The 18,054-nt window shown below is 50.6% G+C and overlaps 5 protein-coding genes across 5 annotated transcripts; 1 reads left to right on the plus strand and 4 right to left on the minus strand.

Annotated features, from left to right (window-relative positions):
* Positions 1-1,694: 1,694 nt before the first annotated feature.
* On the plus strand, positions 1,695-2,612 carry BROUX77_000654 (uncharacterized protein; the record flags this gene model as incomplete). Its single annotated transcript, XM_073751531.1, has 1 exon — positions 1,695-2,612. One exon carries the CDS (start codon positions 1,695-1,697, stop codon positions 2,610-2,612), a length of 918 nt encoding a protein of 305 aa, XP_073608891.1.
* Positions 2,613-5,401: 2,789 nt separating this feature from the next.
* Positions 5,402-6,250, minus strand: BROUX77_000655 (uncharacterized protein; the record flags this gene model as incomplete). The annotated part of the gene is made up of 1 exon (XM_073751542.1): positions 5,402-6,250. The coding sequence occupies one exon, from the start codon at positions 6,248-6,250 to the stop codon at positions 5,402-5,404; it is 849 nt and encodes a 282-aa protein (XP_073608892.1).
* Positions 6,251-11,772: 5,522 nt separating this feature from the next.
* On the minus strand, positions 11,773-12,675 carry BROUX77_000656 (uncharacterized protein; the record flags this gene model as incomplete). Its single annotated transcript, XM_073751553.1, has 2 exons — positions 11,773-12,411; positions 12,562-12,675. The coding sequence occupies 2 exons, from the start codon at positions 12,673-12,675 to the stop codon at positions 11,773-11,775; spliced, it is 753 nt and encodes a 250-aa protein (XP_073608893.1).
* A 313-nt stretch (positions 12,676-12,988) lies between these two features.
* BROUX77_000657 (uncharacterized protein) lies at positions 12,989-14,574 on the minus strand (the record flags this gene model as incomplete). Its single annotated transcript, XM_073751564.1, has 2 exons — positions 12,989-14,280; positions 14,370-14,574. 2 exons carry the CDS (start codon positions 14,572-14,574, stop codon positions 12,989-12,991), a joined length of 1,497 nt encoding a protein of 498 aa, XP_073608894.1.
* Positions 14,575-16,615: 2,041 nt separating this feature from the next.
* On the minus strand, positions 16,616-17,785 carry BROUX77_000658 (uncharacterized protein; the record flags this gene model as incomplete). Its single annotated transcript, XM_073751575.1, has 1 exon — positions 16,616-17,785. One exon carries the CDS (start codon positions 17,783-17,785, stop codon positions 16,616-16,618), a length of 1,170 nt encoding a protein of 389 aa, XP_073608895.1.
* Between the last annotated feature and the right edge of the window lie 269 nt (positions 17,786-18,054).

The following is an 18,054-nucleotide window of genomic DNA, read 5'->3' on the forward strand; positions in this document are numbered from 1 at the left end:
TTGCAAACGGTGCAACGCCAGGATGAGGGGCCAACGACAAGACCGACAGACGTATTCCACTGTTGCAGAGACCAGACGGTACGAAGACGACCTGCACAGCAGAATCCGTGGCTCTCCTTCTCGAAACCCATACTAAGCCACACACAGGCTCAGAATGGCGGTTTCAGGAGCCCAACCCCGACGCAATTGAGTGGCCCCCTCTGTCTTCGGACGAGGTGAAGGCTGCCATCTGGAAACCTGCGAACACTGCGCCGGGAGCGGACCGCATCCCCAACGAGGTATGGAAAAGGGTGTGGAAACCTCTAGGTAATCTGATAACGGGACTATATAACCTATGCCTAGACAGCGGACACCACCCGAGCACATTCAAGAAAGCCGACCTCGTGGCAATACCGAAGCCAGGACGCTCACGCCAAGCACCACGCTCGTATCGCCTAATCTCACTTCTCCCCACTCTGGGCAAAGGCCTCGAGAGAGCAGTGGCTAGGCGGCTCGCGGAAGAGTCGATAGAGAGAGAAACCATCCTGAGAAACTACATCTGCGCTGTGCTAAAAAGGGCCGTTACCGACATGCTCATTGAGCTCCGTGGAAGAATCGAGGACGCCCAGGATTGGAAAAAGGTCACCTCAATTTTCACGTTCGACATCAAGGGAGCTTTTGATGCAGTTGACCCAGCGAGAATGGAACACCGCCTGGTTGAGAACCGCTGGCCAACGAAGCTATGCCGATGGGTCAGAAGCTTCATGGAAGATAGGGCTGCAAGCATGCGCACCGAAGGAGGCGTCACCACAACCCTTGTAGGAGGTTCCCTCCCGCAAGGCTCGCCGGTCTCGCCAGTGTTGTACATGCTCTTCATGGCCCCATTGTACAAGAAAAACCCCGCACTTCTCGGATACGCAGACGGTGGGTCTCTGGTGGTTAGTGGTTCTGCTTTTAGCAAGAACTGCGAAGTCATCCAAATTCTCATGAGGGAAGTGTTGAGGTGGACGGCCAACAATGGACTGGAGATCGACCCTGGAAAGTCAACACTGCTGTACGTCAAGGGCAGAAGAAATGTCGCAGGAAATCCGTCCGTCACAGTGGAGGGTCTAGGCACGATTGAACCCACCCCGGCTAATGCCTCGATGCGATGGCTGGGGCTGCATCTGGACACCAAACTTCTCTTCGACAAGCACATCGCGCACGTGACCGCGGGCATCAACCGAGTGGCGAACGGCCTGAGGTATCTGACCGGTTGCTATAAGGGAGCAGATACGAAAAGCATGCTCCATGCGGTACGCGCGTGCGCTCTAAGCAAGGCACTCTTTGCGGCCAGCTCTTGGACTGGGACGGAAACGACAAAAACAGCCTCAGACAAGATAAATGTTGCCCTTAGAAAATGCTTGCGGGCAGCTCTCCCTATGTATCGCACCACGCCAAGAGAATGCATACACCATGCGGCAAGCTTCCCACCTTTCGAGCTCCTCCTGGAAGATGAAAAGAGACGAGAGGCGGTACGGTGGCACAGACTCGACGACAAGCATCTACTTCGAGGGCCGCAGTATAATCCAGTGGTGGTGAGGCTACGAAAACTGCTACCTGCCGAAATAGAGAAGCACACCAGGCTCAGGCCAAACGCAGCTGGGTCAGACATGCCGTCTCGAACGTGGCTAGACAAGGAAAAGGAAGCAGAGGCACACAGAGCGGAAGTTGAGATGGCCACTCCGGGAACGATCATTGCCTACTCCGACGGATCGAAGCACGAGAATGGAAACGCGGGCGCGGGTTGGGTGATTACGGAAGATGGGGCTACGCTAGAGGAAGGGCACGTAGCTCTGGGAAAATGGATGGAAGTGGCCGACGCTGAGGCGATTGGTGCTCTCGAAGCAGCGAGGCGGGCCACGGCGCGCGATGGTACCGAGGAAATCTGGCTTTGTCTGGACAACCAAGGAATAGTGAACCGCCTCCGCAACCCATCCACCAGAAACAGCACATCTCAGGACGTTATTGATGAGACAAAGACAACCCTTCGCCGCTGGGCGAGCGAGAGTCCTGGGAGGAGAGTCCATGTGCTGTGGGTCCCAGGCCATATGGGCTTGGAAGGCAACGAACTGGCAGACGCGCAAGCAAAACTGGGGTGCCAACAGACGACAACAGAACCCCGCGTCAGCCTGGCCGGAGCACGGAGATGGAGGCGAGACCGTCTAAGTCTCGAATACGGGGAATGGTGGCAGAAGCAAAAAGGATACCGCCCACTGGGAACTGGTGGCCCCGCTGAACCCCCCTTCCGTGTCTCCCGCTACGACGGCCTCACCAGGATTGAGCTAGACCACATCCTGGCGGCCAGAACCGGAGATGGTGACTTTGACGAGTACCATGACCGATGGGAACACAACTGTCTACGCGGGTGCCGAGCCTGCAACCAGCCAAAGGAACGAGGACACTGGTGGACGTGCAGGGCACTGCCGAGGCCATGGTGCCAGAGATTTGCAGACAAGCTTCTAAAAACAACAAAAGCAACAAGTCACGTTGCCAGCGTTTTACGCCGCAATCTCAAGTTCCTTGAAGAAAGACAACAGCCCGAGCGCCCCGAGACTACTCAGCCACTACCCACTGCCAGCACCGAGACATGAAGGTGGGATTTTGAAGGAGAGATGAGAGTGGAAGAGAGATGGGAGAGGAAGGTTAGATTGGGAGGAGACGAGGTAGTAGGATCGGAAGGAGATGTCGAGGAGGATTCCATGAGGAGGTTTTGGGGGCCATTTTCCCGTCCACTAACTATAGAGGAGGGAAAACTTTCAAAAAAAATGCAGCAACGGCCATGCCCGCAAGAGGACAAAACCACGCGTAATCCGCCGGGGACAATCCCCCGTGCCGAGAGCCGGTGGCCTTTTAGACTAGACTACACGCGGTTTGTTGCAAACCAAAAACACCAGGTAACCAACCCTGGAACCCCGCAGGTTCGCCCCCGGGCTGCGCTGGACAGAGAGTCCTCCTGGCTTCTATGCCGGACCCTCAAAAGTCATAGGAGATGCTTGAAGTCTTTGTGAACCTGCAATTGCTGACCGCCCGGGAGTTGCTTGAAAGTTGACATCATCCGACTGTTTCCGTCCGGAATATGCGATCGTATTGCTGCAAAAACAGTAGGTAGACGTAAAACAGTAAATCCAATTCAACTCAGCTCACGAAGTTTGGCATGATACCTCGCTAACCGGACATAGACCGACCAGAAGGCCGAGCTATTCTCTACATTTGTTTTGTCATTTTATTTTTGCTTGGTGGGCTATTGGGATCATCGGGGTGACTCTAGGGTCGCTATGGAGGCTGCGAGCTTCCGTGTCCCAAGCATTTTTCTCCTTCATTCAGGCATAGGCTGGGACGCAACGTAGGATCCAGGCATTCGGTTCTACCACTATCAGGTTGCCAGAACTTGTCTGATATTCTTATGAGTTTAAACAAACACTCCAATCGCAATGGACAGCCTTGCTTGATATTAGTGATTTGTATAGATGTTGAAAGGAGACGCCATCAAACTGCTTAGTGTGGACGGTGTCATATACGATCATGTCAGGCAGGGATTAGTGGGATGAAATGCTCCCACAAAGAAGAAGGCTGGAAAGCAATACATAGTTTCTCAGAACCGGCCTGATTTATAATAACTCTACAAATGTTAGCCAGCAAGAGAGGAACCTGAGGCTGAAGTCAAGGCACGCAATTGGTCACTACCTGGGGTCAAAAAGTGAGGTAAGGAGGTTATAGCCAATGGGACTAAGATGTGACGAGAAGCGAAGGAGTATCCTATTTCTATTGAAACGTTAAGATTTGCCAAGACATGGAGAATCACGACTTTGAGAACCTGATTTAGAATCGTCGTTGACGGGTACCAGAGGCGAGAAGACCTGGGTATGATGACTTTTTAGTGCATGACCAAAGGCTCTGATATCCCGAAGTCGTTCTCAATTTCTTAACATGTTGTTGAGAGAGTGACTTCTTGGTATTTGTAGACTTGCGAGTCCATCCCGAGGAAGCCGGAACTGACGGAGAGCTTCGTAGAAAATCTCCCCATGACTTGTAGAAGAACGAAAAAAGATCCATAAGAGATCTCAAAGAACGAGAGAGAGAGAGTGGGCCGACATTCCACTACGCTAGCCTTCTACTTCTCCCGCTTGTTTCTTTTTAAAGAATTTTCTACGTCATCAATTTCAGTATTTATTTCAAGTGACCCTTCCGTGCTTACGTACCTACACTTTGTCATTGGAGAGTTTTCTTTCCGCATCATTTTTACGGATGGCCATGTACACATCATGTAAACACAGTTAATTAAGTCGCTAGGAGACGCCATGAATTTCACCTAGAAGAAACCCCAGAGAGTTATCTACAGTCTTCACATCAGTAAACCAGGCCGACCATTGGGGAGCACAGCAGGTCCACCACCACACTATCAAGTGTAAAGAATTTTTCTCACCATTCTAAGAACACTTGACAACGGCTTGGAGCTTTGTGGATAGCCTGCGAGACTTGAGTACAGCGAAAAGTCAACATGCCCACTACCTTGCACCGTTGATCCTCACCAGCGGACTTCGTAGCAAGTCATCGGCTCCGGCTCATTGGCCGTGTCCGAGGTTACACAAAATACGTCAGACGTCTTAGACCCACATCTTCCCGGTGTGCACAAAGTCAGAGACAAGTAAACAGTGAGACAATGAAGATCTCAATTGAAACTACGTGGTCATCTTGGACGTGAAAGTAGAACATTCCTTTTCTTTTGAGCATGATTTGTATCGTGCGTAACTAGTGATTCCTTCTTCTACTTCATTGACTTTCCCTTTCATGTGCTGTAGTATGTGATTAATATCCAAGGTCTCATAAAGTAAAACCAACTGGCTTTGATAAGTGTATCTTCGTCCATATTTATATCCACACCCAAATACCGCATCTACTTACCACGACGGTAACTGACCAGTTATCTTTTGTGCAGCCTTAGCTCACTCTCACGCTAACAATCTATTTGAAAGGCAGAACACATGCAGAAGAGATGTAGCAAATAGCTGTGGCTGAGGGTGGCAGGGGAACCTTTTGGACCAAGGGCACTTCAGGTGTCGTTTCTGTGGGCGAGTCATGTGGACCATGCTTTTTTTAAGCTTCTCTACCGCTGCGTAAGATAAGAAGAGTAAAACACCAGGTTTAATTCTATCTCGGTAACTACACATCTTTACATTCCGTAGTTATCTCAGGGTCTGACCAGCAATCAAAATATTGCTAGCAGTAGGGCTCCAGATAATATACCACTTCTTAACCAAAACCAAAGCCATATACCCTGTCTATACCATATCCATTCACCAGAAACATCATTAGAAAGCACAAACATAAAACTATAAACCATCTCGGAAGCAAGTCGTTTTTGACAAAAGTCAGACGCCGCTCAATTTCTGACTTGATACTGTTTGCCTCCATTCGGCATCTCCACTAAAGTGTAGACAAAGGCTCGATGCCCGTTGGCCGATGCCGGGTGGGAGACCGACCCGGATGCTTTAGAGCTGGCAGAGCCTGAAATAAACCCGGGCTGAGGAGGGTCGTGCATGTAGTCGTTTCTGACCGGTCTAACAGCACCGGGATTTCCAGGGTGTTGGTCAGACTCATACCACCCCCCGGCTGCTGGGGCTGGGGGAGACGATGGGTAGTAGGGTCGGGGGGAAACAGAGTTGGAGGGTGCTCCGTCGGGGTAGCGTAGGGGCGTATGAGTACCAGAATAGCCGGATGGATACGGGGGCTGTTGAGGAGTGCCTGTCGGCGTCCCATCGTATATGTAGCCATGAGGCGGAGGTCTGTTGTAGAATGCGGGAGACTGGGTTTGAGAATACTGTCGTCGGTGACTATGGTGAACGACAGGTTCTTGGTAGCTAGGAGCGCCGTAGGCTTGTGGCTGCCTCCGGGGTTGTTGGTGGGGATCGGCAGGAAGCCTGTTTTCTTTGGAAGAAAAAGGCGACATGGAAGGAGAAGAAAGATCATGAGGAGTGGTGGGAGAAGTGCAATCGGGAGTTGACGAGACACTATTGCCCATGATCATGTTGCTAATCATGGGTAGCTGAACAGGAATAGGAGACGAATGACGACGGTTGCCGCACTGATCAATAAGAAAGTCACGGTGCTCTAGTTTGGTGGTCATCTCCCAAGGCCGACTGGTTGTCGGAATACGGCATGGGACGTTGATGAAGCCGGAGGGGCGACGGTCGTGGCTACGAGGAGTCTGATCAGGGTGACCGCGAGACATGTTCGCTAAGATTATTTGCTGAGGGAGAAGGGGAGGGAGAGGGAGAGGGAGAGGTAAAGGGAGGTAAGAGTAGATTTGAAGAATGAAAAGAAGATATGGAAGCTCCGACTGGCGTGCGTGGTATAGAGGCTCTCAGAAGAAAAGCTATTAAGCTGTGGCCATGTAACGAGTCAAGAAGATTATCGCCCAGCCTTTCGATCAGTGACAACTAGAGAGAAGAACAAGAGGAAAGAGAAGCAGTCAGGGCTGAGCGGGAGAGAAGCTTGAGAGCGAGGTACTCAAGTCAAGTCAGGATGGGCTGACACACGGTGGCTGCGGGAGGAAGAGAAGAAGAAAAGAGGAAGAGAAGAAAACCAAAGGGAACAAAGGGAACAAAGAAAACGGAGAGAGAAAACAAAAGAGAAAACACCAGCGAACCAGGGCGCACAGGAAAACGGATGGGAAGGAGAAGGGACGACAAACAGAACGGCAGACATGCTGATATATACCACGGCCGAGGCGCCACTGAACAGAGCAGAACAGAACAGAGCAGTAGGACCAGGGAGCAAGACAGACATAAAGTTGAACAGAGACAAGCCCAGTTGAAGAAAACTATAGCCACGATGTCTAGCCTATTTCCCCTTTGGGGAGGGGGGGGGCCACCTAGCAAAAGAAAGCAGAGCCCGGCTGCTGGAGAATGAAAAGGATGGGAGATTTGGGCAAGGGCCGGCCTTGTGAGTTGGACTGGGCACGGCGAGGAAGAGCGTCATAGGCGCAGTGGAACACAAAAGGCGGTTGATTTTGCGGGAGATTGATAGTGGTCGCGTTAGTTGAGGGGAGCATTTTATCGGCTGGTGGGCGAGGGGGGGGGTTTCTTTTTTTTCTTCTTTTTTTTTTTTCCTTTTTCGTCTTCCTTTCTCTTTCTTATATATCGGTTGATCTGCAACTACCCCCCCTGACACCCTTCCTCTCTCGTCTCTTCGCGATTACTGCCAGTTCTGGAGTTAGTCTAGTTATGGCTATGTGTGTAGGTAGGTTATTGCCTGGATTGCCCGTCGGAAGTTTCTAGCGTTGGGCAAGGCGAGTAGTTGCTTGCTGGTAGAAGATAACTACCTACTTAACTTGGCTTGTATGTTATTTATGTCATTTTACATCTGCAGCTACCTTGCCAGATCCTGGACCGCGCTTAACATCATCTAAATCGGCCGAGAGGCATATCCAGGACAGCGTGAGAACATATGAGGAGCACTGCGTCTGGCGGGGCGAGGCGAGGCGGGTATTATCAAAAATATATAGCACGCAGCACGGATTAGAAGTTAGTCTGGGAAGCAGACGGCTAGGAGGAGGGGCGAGATGGGGAAGTGGACGTCTCTGAGAAACTGGATTTCCACTGCGGCCACATCTGAGATTACGGGTTGGTCTCAAGGGAAGCACGGGTAAGAGTAACGGCAGAAGCACGAGGGAAAAAGACAAGGGAGGAGAGAGGGGCAGGGAGGGGAGGGGAGGGGAGGGGAGGGGAGGGGAGGGGAGGGGAGGTTGATGGTGTGAGGTGAGACCAGAGGAGAGAAAAAGCAAGCAGCAAATAAGAAGAAGCCATGCACCCCTATTAAAGAAGCACATTCTCCATGGTTGGAGAGAGCAAGGAAATGAGAAGAAGCAAAACGCAAAACAAAGGACAGGAAAGGGCTCTTGGTGGGCGAGGGAGAGAGGGTAATTCAATTGGTCTGTGTGTACATACATATGTAGGTTGACTTTATAAACACGCCTACAGGAGCACCCCTTGCAATAGCTGCATGAAAGATTCTGATGGATCAGATATCGCATCTCACGGGTGACTGCGCCAAAACCTGTTCCTCAAGTGACGAAACAAGGATTGATTGTGTTTGTGTGTGTGTGTACATATGCGGAAGAAAAGAAAGACTTGTATTTGTGTACATACATGACTTGTTGCATTTGGATGCACCATGCAGTTCCGCATATTCCTGGCGGCCTTGTTGAGACTGAACATGCTGCCATGTGATATTGACTAGTTATCTGAATATGCTATTTGTAGTTAACCACAGTCAACACTCCAAGTAGCTAGCTAATTGGACCAAGAAAAAAAGTGACCAAACGCAGCACACACACTGTACATCTAGTCGGCCGCAAATACGGGTCATTATTTCGACATAGTGCTGCAAGGGATGTCACAGTCACAAAGCACGAGAACTAGAGGAGGGCAGCAAGCAGAAGACGAAGCTCAGGCTCACCAATTACAACAATGCTGGCAAAAAGAACCCCGCCAAATTGCTTTTTCTGCAATTGAGAGTTCATTCCCAAGGTTGAGGCCCGCAGCAAGGAAAATAACATCCTAAAAAATAAAAAGAAAACCTTCGGCCCTGAGCCCAAGGGCGATGAAGAGAGAGCAATGTTACAAGGGATCATCCTGTCGAATCCCACACTGAGAGTTTAACAGGTTGACTGTCAATAAGATCTGCGCCTCTTGTTTTCTTCTGTGACGAGGGGAGCCGCCGAGGAGATGATTTGGAAGACGGGGAGAAGACGGAGAAGACAGGACGATGGAGAGAAGTAGAAAACAGAGCGGAGAGAGAGAGCGAGAGAGAGAAAAAAGAGGTCTGGGAAACGTCCCGAGAGACAAGCATGGAAAGACAGATGAATATTACTCGTGGCGGAGGGGCGCGGGGATGGAAGGGAGATTGGGTATAGAGAACAAGATATAGAGAAGAGGCACCTATCACAACACAACGCAGATACACGTACATATACACGAGTACAACACATGCACATATTCATGTAATATGCACACAGTTGTGCTGCTCTCTGCATGCTTCCGCAGAGAGAGATGTGCTCGTGCATACATACATACATACACACACACTTTCTCTCTCTCTTTAGACAGCCCTTGTATTCAGGTTCTTGTTTACGGGATACAAACGGACAGAGAGTGGGATGAACGAAGCGAACCTATGCTTCCTTCAGGAGGACGATTCATCTAGCTGTGGTCTTGCGAGTTGAGCGGTGTGTCACGCCAGTCTCAGTTGGCCAAGGTACAAGTAACTATGTGGTCGAGTGTACAACTAGTTGTGCTGTAGTTATAACTACCCAGACAAGTAGTTAACCAACCAGAAACAAAACAATACAGACAAGATATACCTGGGCAGGGCTAGGCAAAGCGTGCATGGAAAAGCACATGGCCCGAAGACGGGCTGGGCTGTCTCCAGACAGACACGTAATAGTGCTGTGGCAGATTTGTCGTGACGCCCTTTGCATCTGCAGCAAGCAAGCACGCAGTTATTTTTAGACCTGATGTCGACAAGTTTTCCTTTCCGTCACCAGAGCGGCCCGTCTTGCGTCTTGACACCCAGCAAGCAGCAGGCCATGCTTGTACAGGGAGAAATAGCTATCAGTCATGTAGCAGAGAAAACATGATGTGCGAAAGTGACAAGTCCAAAACTTCAAAGGCTGGTCCTCGCTGGCTGGTCGGTGGCCTATAGCAGTAGCGGTGATATACCGTGGTATGTATGACCGCACGTTAGTTGCATGTATGTATATGGTTAGTTATGGGTAGACACTGGTAGACGTGCAACCGAGACGCGTTTCGTGCACCCACGGCAGTAGAAATAGGAATAGCCCAAGCTACAGAGGACTCAGAAAAAAGAACATGTCAGCAGACAATGTGATAGGTATGCAAAAGGTCTGTAGGCCATGTAATGTCTCTCTCCCTTGGGTAAATTTGACTTGTGCAAAATATACAGACTGATGATACCCTCGCCCTCACCTCACCACCAACAAACTCCCTGCTGTTTTGTTCACGGGGTGGGGGAGCTGTAAAAAGAAATAGGCATAAATAGAAGACATAAAAGGCCGAGGCAAGCTCACCTACGCGAGAATGCTCTATAATTGTCGATGTTGCTAGCATACAGGTATGCAGCCCAACATCCCCCCCTCTCCTGCGTCTTGTACGTCTCCCTTGCATCCGCGTTGTCTGTCGCAATGTCGAAATTATCGAACGATGAGTGGGTAGTGGCTTGATGTCCTGATATCCAAGTAGATACACACCCATCTCATGTCTAGATGCGTACATACATATGTATGCATGTAGCTGCGTATAACTCACCAACTACCAGTATTAGGACTCGTCATGTACGCACACCCCGGCAACACCCCTACAAGCAGTTATAGACAGACGTATTCCTGTCTACGAAGGAGCCTTTCTTGAACTGGCCACCCAATACATGCATGCATGCAGCACTAGACTTCGCAGAGACTTGTACTTTTCCTTGTGCCGTCAAGGGCTGCTTGGCAAACCGTCTTTGTTTCATGGTTGCATTGCCTGGAGTGTAACCCACACCAGATTCTCCCTTGTCAATGTGAGGTGAGTGTGCGTGGGAGCTTCCTTTTCTCCTCCCATGCCCAGCGTCTCTAGTTGTGGTTATCGATTAGCAATAGTTAACGAGCTATTCCACTGTGCTTCCTTTGGCCTGCATCTTTCCCTCCCATTGAGTGTAAAATCGTAGGTCTGGTTATCCACGCTTCTGTATGTACAAGTACAAGTCTGGGGACTGCCCCACGACAGGCTTCGTTCTTGATTTTCCTCTTTCTCTGCTGCTCGCCCACTGCCTAAACTTGTAGCTTCATCGCCGGTAACATGGGTGTATACCAAAGAGACCATGATTCTTGTCATGTATGCGTGCTGACCATTGTCGTTAGTTACACTGGTAGACTTAGACTTCATTCTGCACCAGACTCAACTATGAATAGTTACGTAGATAAGAACAACCAGCTAGACCTATGTCGTCCTATGTGACGCTGCCTCATACAATCACACACCTCAATACTTGTGTGTGCATATGTACAGTGTATGTATGTATGTGGTATTTGTATGCATCCGTATGTACACACCAGGCATGCTCCTGCATACGTGGTTCCCCTTCCGTGTTCTCTTTCCGTGCATTGTTGGCCCCCCCGCAACATATTGCGTTGCGTGCTGTACGCCTTGGTGACATCTAGCTTAGCTTGGTGAAGTGTCGACTGTGAGTTGTCTGGTATGACATCATCACAGCAAAGCCAGCAAGCAGTTGGACCGCAATACAGGACATGTCAGCATCCGACATCTGTAGCCCAATGCGGTCTCCTCTCCCACCCTAGCACCTCTTTTCAAACCTGGCCAGTGCCGACATCCAACACCCATAGCCTTGGGTCAGTCTAGCCTAGTGTAAGGATAGGGTCTGTTGGGGTGGCGATTGACCGGCCGGTAGATTCCATGAACATTTTTTTTTGGGTAGGGATCACGCCAGTCGCTAGCCAAGAACCAGGAATCGTAATCATGATCAATGTCCCCCCAAAAACGTGGCTTTCAGCAAGGACAAGAATAGTTCAACTCACATGTCATCCATCGCCCATGACTGTAGTTTCGAACTGGGCTTATTGACTGGTTGGGAGGAGGTAAATAATCAAGGGGACGACCGCCGTGTCCCAGAAGAACCATTTGATGCCGGGTTTGTTCTCCTGTCCCTCTATATTGCACGCTGTTGCTCTTAGATCTAGAGTCCCATATCATCGTCCATGTCGTCATCTTCGTCCTCCTGGCCGCCAGTCCTTCTTGCGGCTTCCGCAGTGGCTCCAAGCTTACGAATACCGTCAAGCATGGAGATAACGATGCCTCTGTTTTCTGCCAGCTCCATGGCCCCCACGCCCCGTAGACTCATGACACCACTGATAGGACCTTTTCCTAGCTCTTCTGCCGACACACTGCTACGCATCTTGGCTGCGCGAACTTCTTGCAAGTCCTTCATGAGGCCGCGCACCTCCAATGCCGATGGGAAATCATCGCTGGCTTGCGTAAGTAGAATCTCCCCAATTTCCATCCAGTGGTAAGGCAGCGTCCCGGAGGGCGTCTGAGCAATACATGACGGCAGAAATGGCGCTGATAACTTTACTTGGCGGCCGCTTCTGTTGACTGGCCGCGCTGTTCCATGGCCGTCGCTTTCTGAAGGGGGCGGTGGCGGCGGCGCAAAACCTTGCTGGTCAACCATCGTTTCGTAGTGGATGACCTGGTTGAGAGACTCGGGCTGCATCCACGCTGGAGGTACAATGTTGGCGCGACGCTGTTTCTTGAGGAGGAGGGCTAGCCAGAGGGGGATGTTGGCACGATGCGGCGGTCGTAGTACGGGAGTTGCGCCCTGGACATTGACACCACATTAGTCTATGTTCACAACTGTTGCTTCGTTGCGGCTGTGAGGCTAAGTGCATGCTGCATGCCGGTATTTTTGTCGCGTGTGGTGTGGTGTGGAATCCCAAACGCGAGCTTATGCTTATAATGCTATACGTACGCCAAGGAGCTGTATGCTATCAAGCTTTTGCCGGGGAACAATAGTCACAAGCTCCATTTCGCATGTGAAAGCGACCTCTGCGGCCGTGAGGCCACGCGGCAATGGGAGCGCCATCGTTGTGTAGCTTATGTGGGGAGGACAACCTGGAGGATAAGGAAGACTCAGTTATGTCGTCAGGACGGGAAGCTTGTTAGCGGACATTACAATCGAGACTGTCAGTTTAGGTGGGGCGCTGGCTCGGTGAGTGTCGGTCAGCCACTGGGGTTTCTTTTCTAACCCTAGACTACAATGACAACTTTGTATACACTCTCCTTCTTCACATTTATGATGATTTGTCAATGGAAAATTGCTTCAACTTCATTAATAATTCTCCTTCTCACAATATATAAACAAAACATAAAAAACACATTATCCTTTCCCGTTCTCTCTAAACCAATTTGCTCTCCATTCCCATCGCCGACTTTTCCTCTGTTTGCGGGAGCTTCCAGCCCTCATCAGTATAACCATCACCAAGAGTGCCACGTTCTGCCGGGTGCACAGCGGTAAAGTCCTCAACATCGTTGTTGATTTCCATCCATGTTGAACTACACGCCGGAATTGGGTAGAAGTGGCACAGTATCCAGTACACACCCGCAGAAATGATGAACCCAGCAAAGAAGTTGACGTTGTAGATGTACTGGGCCCCGATGGGAACGTCACTACCGACAGCACCGGCAAATCCAACAACGTTGATGAGAATACCGGCAATATACGCGACATAGGCTCGCCAGTGTACGCCATAGCTAAAGTAGTACGGACCCTCTTTGCTGCCGCTGTAGAGGTCCCGCAGCTCGAGGAAACCCTTGCGGACAAAGTAGTAGTCTGACACGATAACGCCGGCAATTGAACTGAGGAAGACACTGTACGCCGAGAGATACGTGGTGAACTTGTTTGAAGAGGTGAGGAGAGTGTATGGGCACATGGCAAGACCAATCACTGCGCAGATGTATCCACCACGGCGAATAGTGAGGTACCGGGGCAGCAGTGCCGTCATATCAGTACCGGCAGACACGGAGTTGGCGGCAATGTTGGTGCCCAGTTGAGCGAGAGCGAAGGCAAAGGCAATTATAAACACACCAAAGCGCTCCCCAGCGTTTCCGTCGTCGATAAATCTTTCCAAAAGATCAAGTGGGTCCCAGACGGAGTCGCCATAGATGACGGTCGAGCTCGAAGACACAATAATGCCGATAAAGGACGTGATACCGAAGCCAAGAGGGATGGAGACCAGCTGAGGCAAAAAGGCATCCTTGGGCTTGGCAGCAAAGCGACTGAAGTCAGGGTCATTGACAATCAATGTCGCAAAGTTGGCAATCGACGACATGATGCCCTTGACAAATTCCCAGCCCAGGTCACTGCCATGTAGCTTGACCGGCTGGTGAATGATGGGCCCAATGCCGCCGGCTCGTACGACCGCCCAAATGAGAAAGCCAAGGCCCGCGCAGGGAACAAAGAACGCCTTGACGGTGAAGAGGTGCCGGATCTGCTGCACGGGGAACCAAATGGCCGGGAGAGAGCACAGCCAGAAGATGAAAAAGGACGCATAGTCAGCAGTTGTGGTGCCCGAGCCCTCTGAGAAGCTGTTTGGAATCGTGTTGCGGTCCCAGGATTTCCAAATGGAGCGAATCATGAGGTAGACGCAGTGGCCGCCAATGTATGCTTGAACACCATACCAAATGCATGCTATGGAAGGGAGAGGTTAGCGTCATGTACGTAGGCTATGGAGAAGCTTATTTCTGGATGTAAGACGAAGGGAGGGGGGCGGAGCTTACCCATTGCTGCACGGTTGAATACAGGCCACAAACTACCCCAGATGCCAAACGACGAACGACTTGCTACGGGAAAGCCAATGTGATAGGTAGCACCGATACGACCCGTTAGGCAAATGAAGCAGCCGGCAATGGAATAGCCAATCCACACACAAAGCCATGATTGCCACCATGACAGGCCGGCCACAATCATGGATGAGGAAATCATCCATGTGTTGATGTTGAATGAGTCCGCAATCCAGAAGCCGACAAAGTTCCATGGGCCCCATGTTCTGCGTACCTTTTCAACTGGCTTTAGATCGTAGTTGATAAGCTATGAGAAAAAGAGGAATATGGGTTAGAGATCTTGTTATAGGACTTGAGTCGCACGGGGGCAGATAGCAACAGGTTTGACTTACCATCAACTGCGATGTTGTAAGCCCAGGTTCCTCGGCTTCGACCTCAATCTTGTCCGCCACATAGCGAAGCTTGGAAGTGAAAGACATGTTGCGCGGAGGTAGCGAAGGTCTTGTGAATCAAAAGGGAATAAAGAGGGAGAGGGAGAGGAAGGGCCTTGTAGAAGAAAGGGCACCGTAAAGCTGAAGACCGAAGGAAACAAAACAGAATGACAGAATGGTTCAGATTGCAGACCAAAGCCCAAGAGCACACCGTCTTACAGACACGATTATGAAAGGAGGAAATAGTCGCATGTATTTCAAGACCTGGTGGGAAACAATGCGATGAGAGGCGCGATAGCCTGTTGCATTTTATACTGAGACACCCGACTCGCACTCTGCTCGAGATTGCCGATCTCCTTCACATTGCATTGCATACCAATTGCGCTCTGATTACAGCAACCCCCACATAAACGTTGAAAGCTGTCTTTGGCAAGCTAATCAGGATCTGGGTATCATTCTGTACTACGCAGCTTTCAGCGTGGAAACAAACTAACCAGTGTTAGCCTTCCTTTTCGGTGTTCTGGTCTTCCCTCTGTTTATGTGCCGCCAGCAAAATAGACCGGAAAATATGGCCATGATACGACCGAAATGGCAAGATGCTGATAAGGTATTTGCGCTACGAATCGTAGACTATAGGTATCCCGGCTTATGACTTGGCAAGGAGAGCTTACATCGAGGTTCACCTGCCTGTACCTGTCCAATTACATACATGTGATTGTATCTAGATTGATAGTCCTTTTTGAGTAAACAAACGACGCTGTCTACATACGCCCGTACGCTAGAGTCGTGAAGAGAGAAGGAAAATCGAACAACTATCTGGCTGATTGTAGTCGTCGAAGAACAAGAGCCCCGAGGCAATTTCCACCACTGACCTATCTCGAGTCTGTCCAAAACGAAGCAGCTGCCATGTTCGCTTGGGATGACAGGATCAGCTATAGATAGAGCTTGCAGGCAGGAGCCAAGGCCCCGAATAAATCTCGCCGTCCACAAAGTGACAATTGCCCCACATGAGACGTTAATATCAGGACGGAGGCAGGGATGGGCCAATGATAAGCTTATCGGCCCAGAAACCGACGGAGGCACCCTGCGAAAGATAGAATAAAACATTACTCGATCTCATCGAGTCAACAGTTCTTGGGCAAGCCCCAGATTTGCAGGAAGACGCAGAAAAGCTCAAAGGGGCAAAGGATTTCTGGGCGAGTGGTGGTGCCCTGTGTGTAAGAAAACAAGTATCTAGTAGATACATACAACATATACAAACATTAAATGGATGCAAGTAGACTAGTCTACTGTGATAAGGCCCGCTTTTGAGGCTCTTCTTTGCAAGGCATGACAACTCAGATAAAATGGACAACATGCCTCGAGGCTAGAGTCCTGATGCTGTTCAGATTAGAGTTGTCGCCAAAAAGAATTAGGGGACCGACCATGTACATACCTATTATCGAGGATTTAGACTTTAAGCAAGGCCGCTTCCACATATTTGGCAGCTCTTCTTGCCCTGCCACAAGCCAACATTGCATGGCCCGTCTTGAGCACGTGCATGGGCATATCCGGATAATCTTCACATCGTGCTTAATGTAGTTAGTTAGTCTTTGATCTAAAGAATCCAGCCCCCGATCTTCGGGGTCCCATTCAAGTAGTTGACTTGACCAAGGCGAAGTAGGGGTTTAGTTTGGAACATAACGAGACAGTCTTGATAGTGATACAAACTGGAATACCACGGCACATATTCGCTTGGAAACTACACGTGTAAAATGAACTCAAATGCTTAACAATAACCAACTGAACTGCGCGCATCTAGAGACTGCAGTTTCACCACCGCCCGCCCTTGTCTCTCCGCCCGCCTTCCAAAACCTTGAGTCGTTTCTGGAACCGGTCTCCCATTTCCGCGCCGCCTCTACCTCCAGAGTCATGAGCACGCTTTCTGCTCCTCTCCAGCAATGCCTTGCTGCCAGTTCCGCCCTTGCGCTTTGTTAATCTCTCGATTCTGTCGATACCGTCGCCCAGCTCTCTCCACTCCTCACCACCAAAGCTCATCTTGTTGCTGCGGCCCTCGGACGCCATGCGCTGCTTGCGCTGCTTCTTGCTCTCCTTGGGCAGACGTGTAAAGTTGGTTTCTTCGTACTCGCGGCGCTCAGCCTCAATCTTGCGCTCGGCCGCCGTCGTCACCTTGCGACCGCGCTCAGCAATCGTCGTACCAATACTAGGCAGTGCGCTGGGAGCAGTCGAAAACTCGTCCTCCAGGTACTCCTCCATGGTGCGAGAGCGGTGCGTTTTCTTGCGGTCGCCGCGCGGCCGCTTGTCGTCTTCAGGCATGAGTACGCGGCGGGTTTTCGAGGCTTTGTAAATCTCGGACTTTTCCTCGGCGCTGGGAGCAGAGTGCTTGGCTGCAGATTCCTTGGCATTGCGCTGCTCGGTACGGGTCTGGCGCACAAAGGCAGCAACGCGGGGCGCAAGTACACTGTTGGGCTCGTCGGCTCCGCTGCCAGCTTCTTCGTCGTCGCTCTCGCTGCCAGAGGCAGAATCTGAGTCCGAGTTGTCGTCGTCGTCGTCATTCTCGGTGCCAGAGCCAGCATTAGCAGCCTCTTTGGGTCCGTTGATAGCGGTAGAATTGGCTTCCGCTGCGCTGGCAGCACGCAGCACCTTGTCGATTTGGTAGCGCAGCTTGTCTTCCAGGGGCCGCACACCCTTCTCCATGTACAACCGCAGCTCAGTGAGCTTTTCGACTATGGCGTCGGTAGAAAAGGCGCTGTTGTCACCATCTTTGGCTTTCCCTGATATGCGAGAGTTGCGGGCTTTGATGAGGATAAGGAAGGCTAGATGTTGTAGATAGGACAGGAGGAGTTCGTTCTTGGTATCGAGGAGAGAGATTCCCTGGTCGTTGTGATCGACTTTTGAGACGCTGGGGCCAATCGCATTGGCGGACTTGAGCGATTGCGTGAGCGAGTCGAGCAGTTCGGATAGTGATGTTGAGGCGACCATTTTGTTCTGTTGCCATGTATGGATGATATAGTTACGGGCTGTCTGTTGTGGTGGTTGTGGGCGCAAGACCAAGACCAAGACGAGCCTGAAATTTTGGTAGCTGATAAGATAAGCCTCAGAAACTTTTTTATGGGTCTAGGGGATCTCGGTGAGCCAGGGCCCCCACCGAAGTCTTCACTCCAGAAACCAGACATCCTAGCCAAGCGGTCGCCTAAAAGAGCGCCTGCAGATCCAAAGTGGGCGTGGAAACGCCAGGAAAAGCCGTGCGT

The sequence above is a fragment of the Berkeleyomyces rouxiae genome (genome assembly GCF_048999995.1).
Source record: "Berkeleyomyces rouxiae strain 22BRR77 chromosome Unknown BrBRR77_ptg000001l, whole genome shotgun sequence".
Classification (NCBI taxonomy): Eukaryota; Fungi; Ascomycota; class Sordariomycetes; order Microascales; family Ceratocystidaceae; genus Berkeleyomyces; species Berkeleyomyces rouxiae.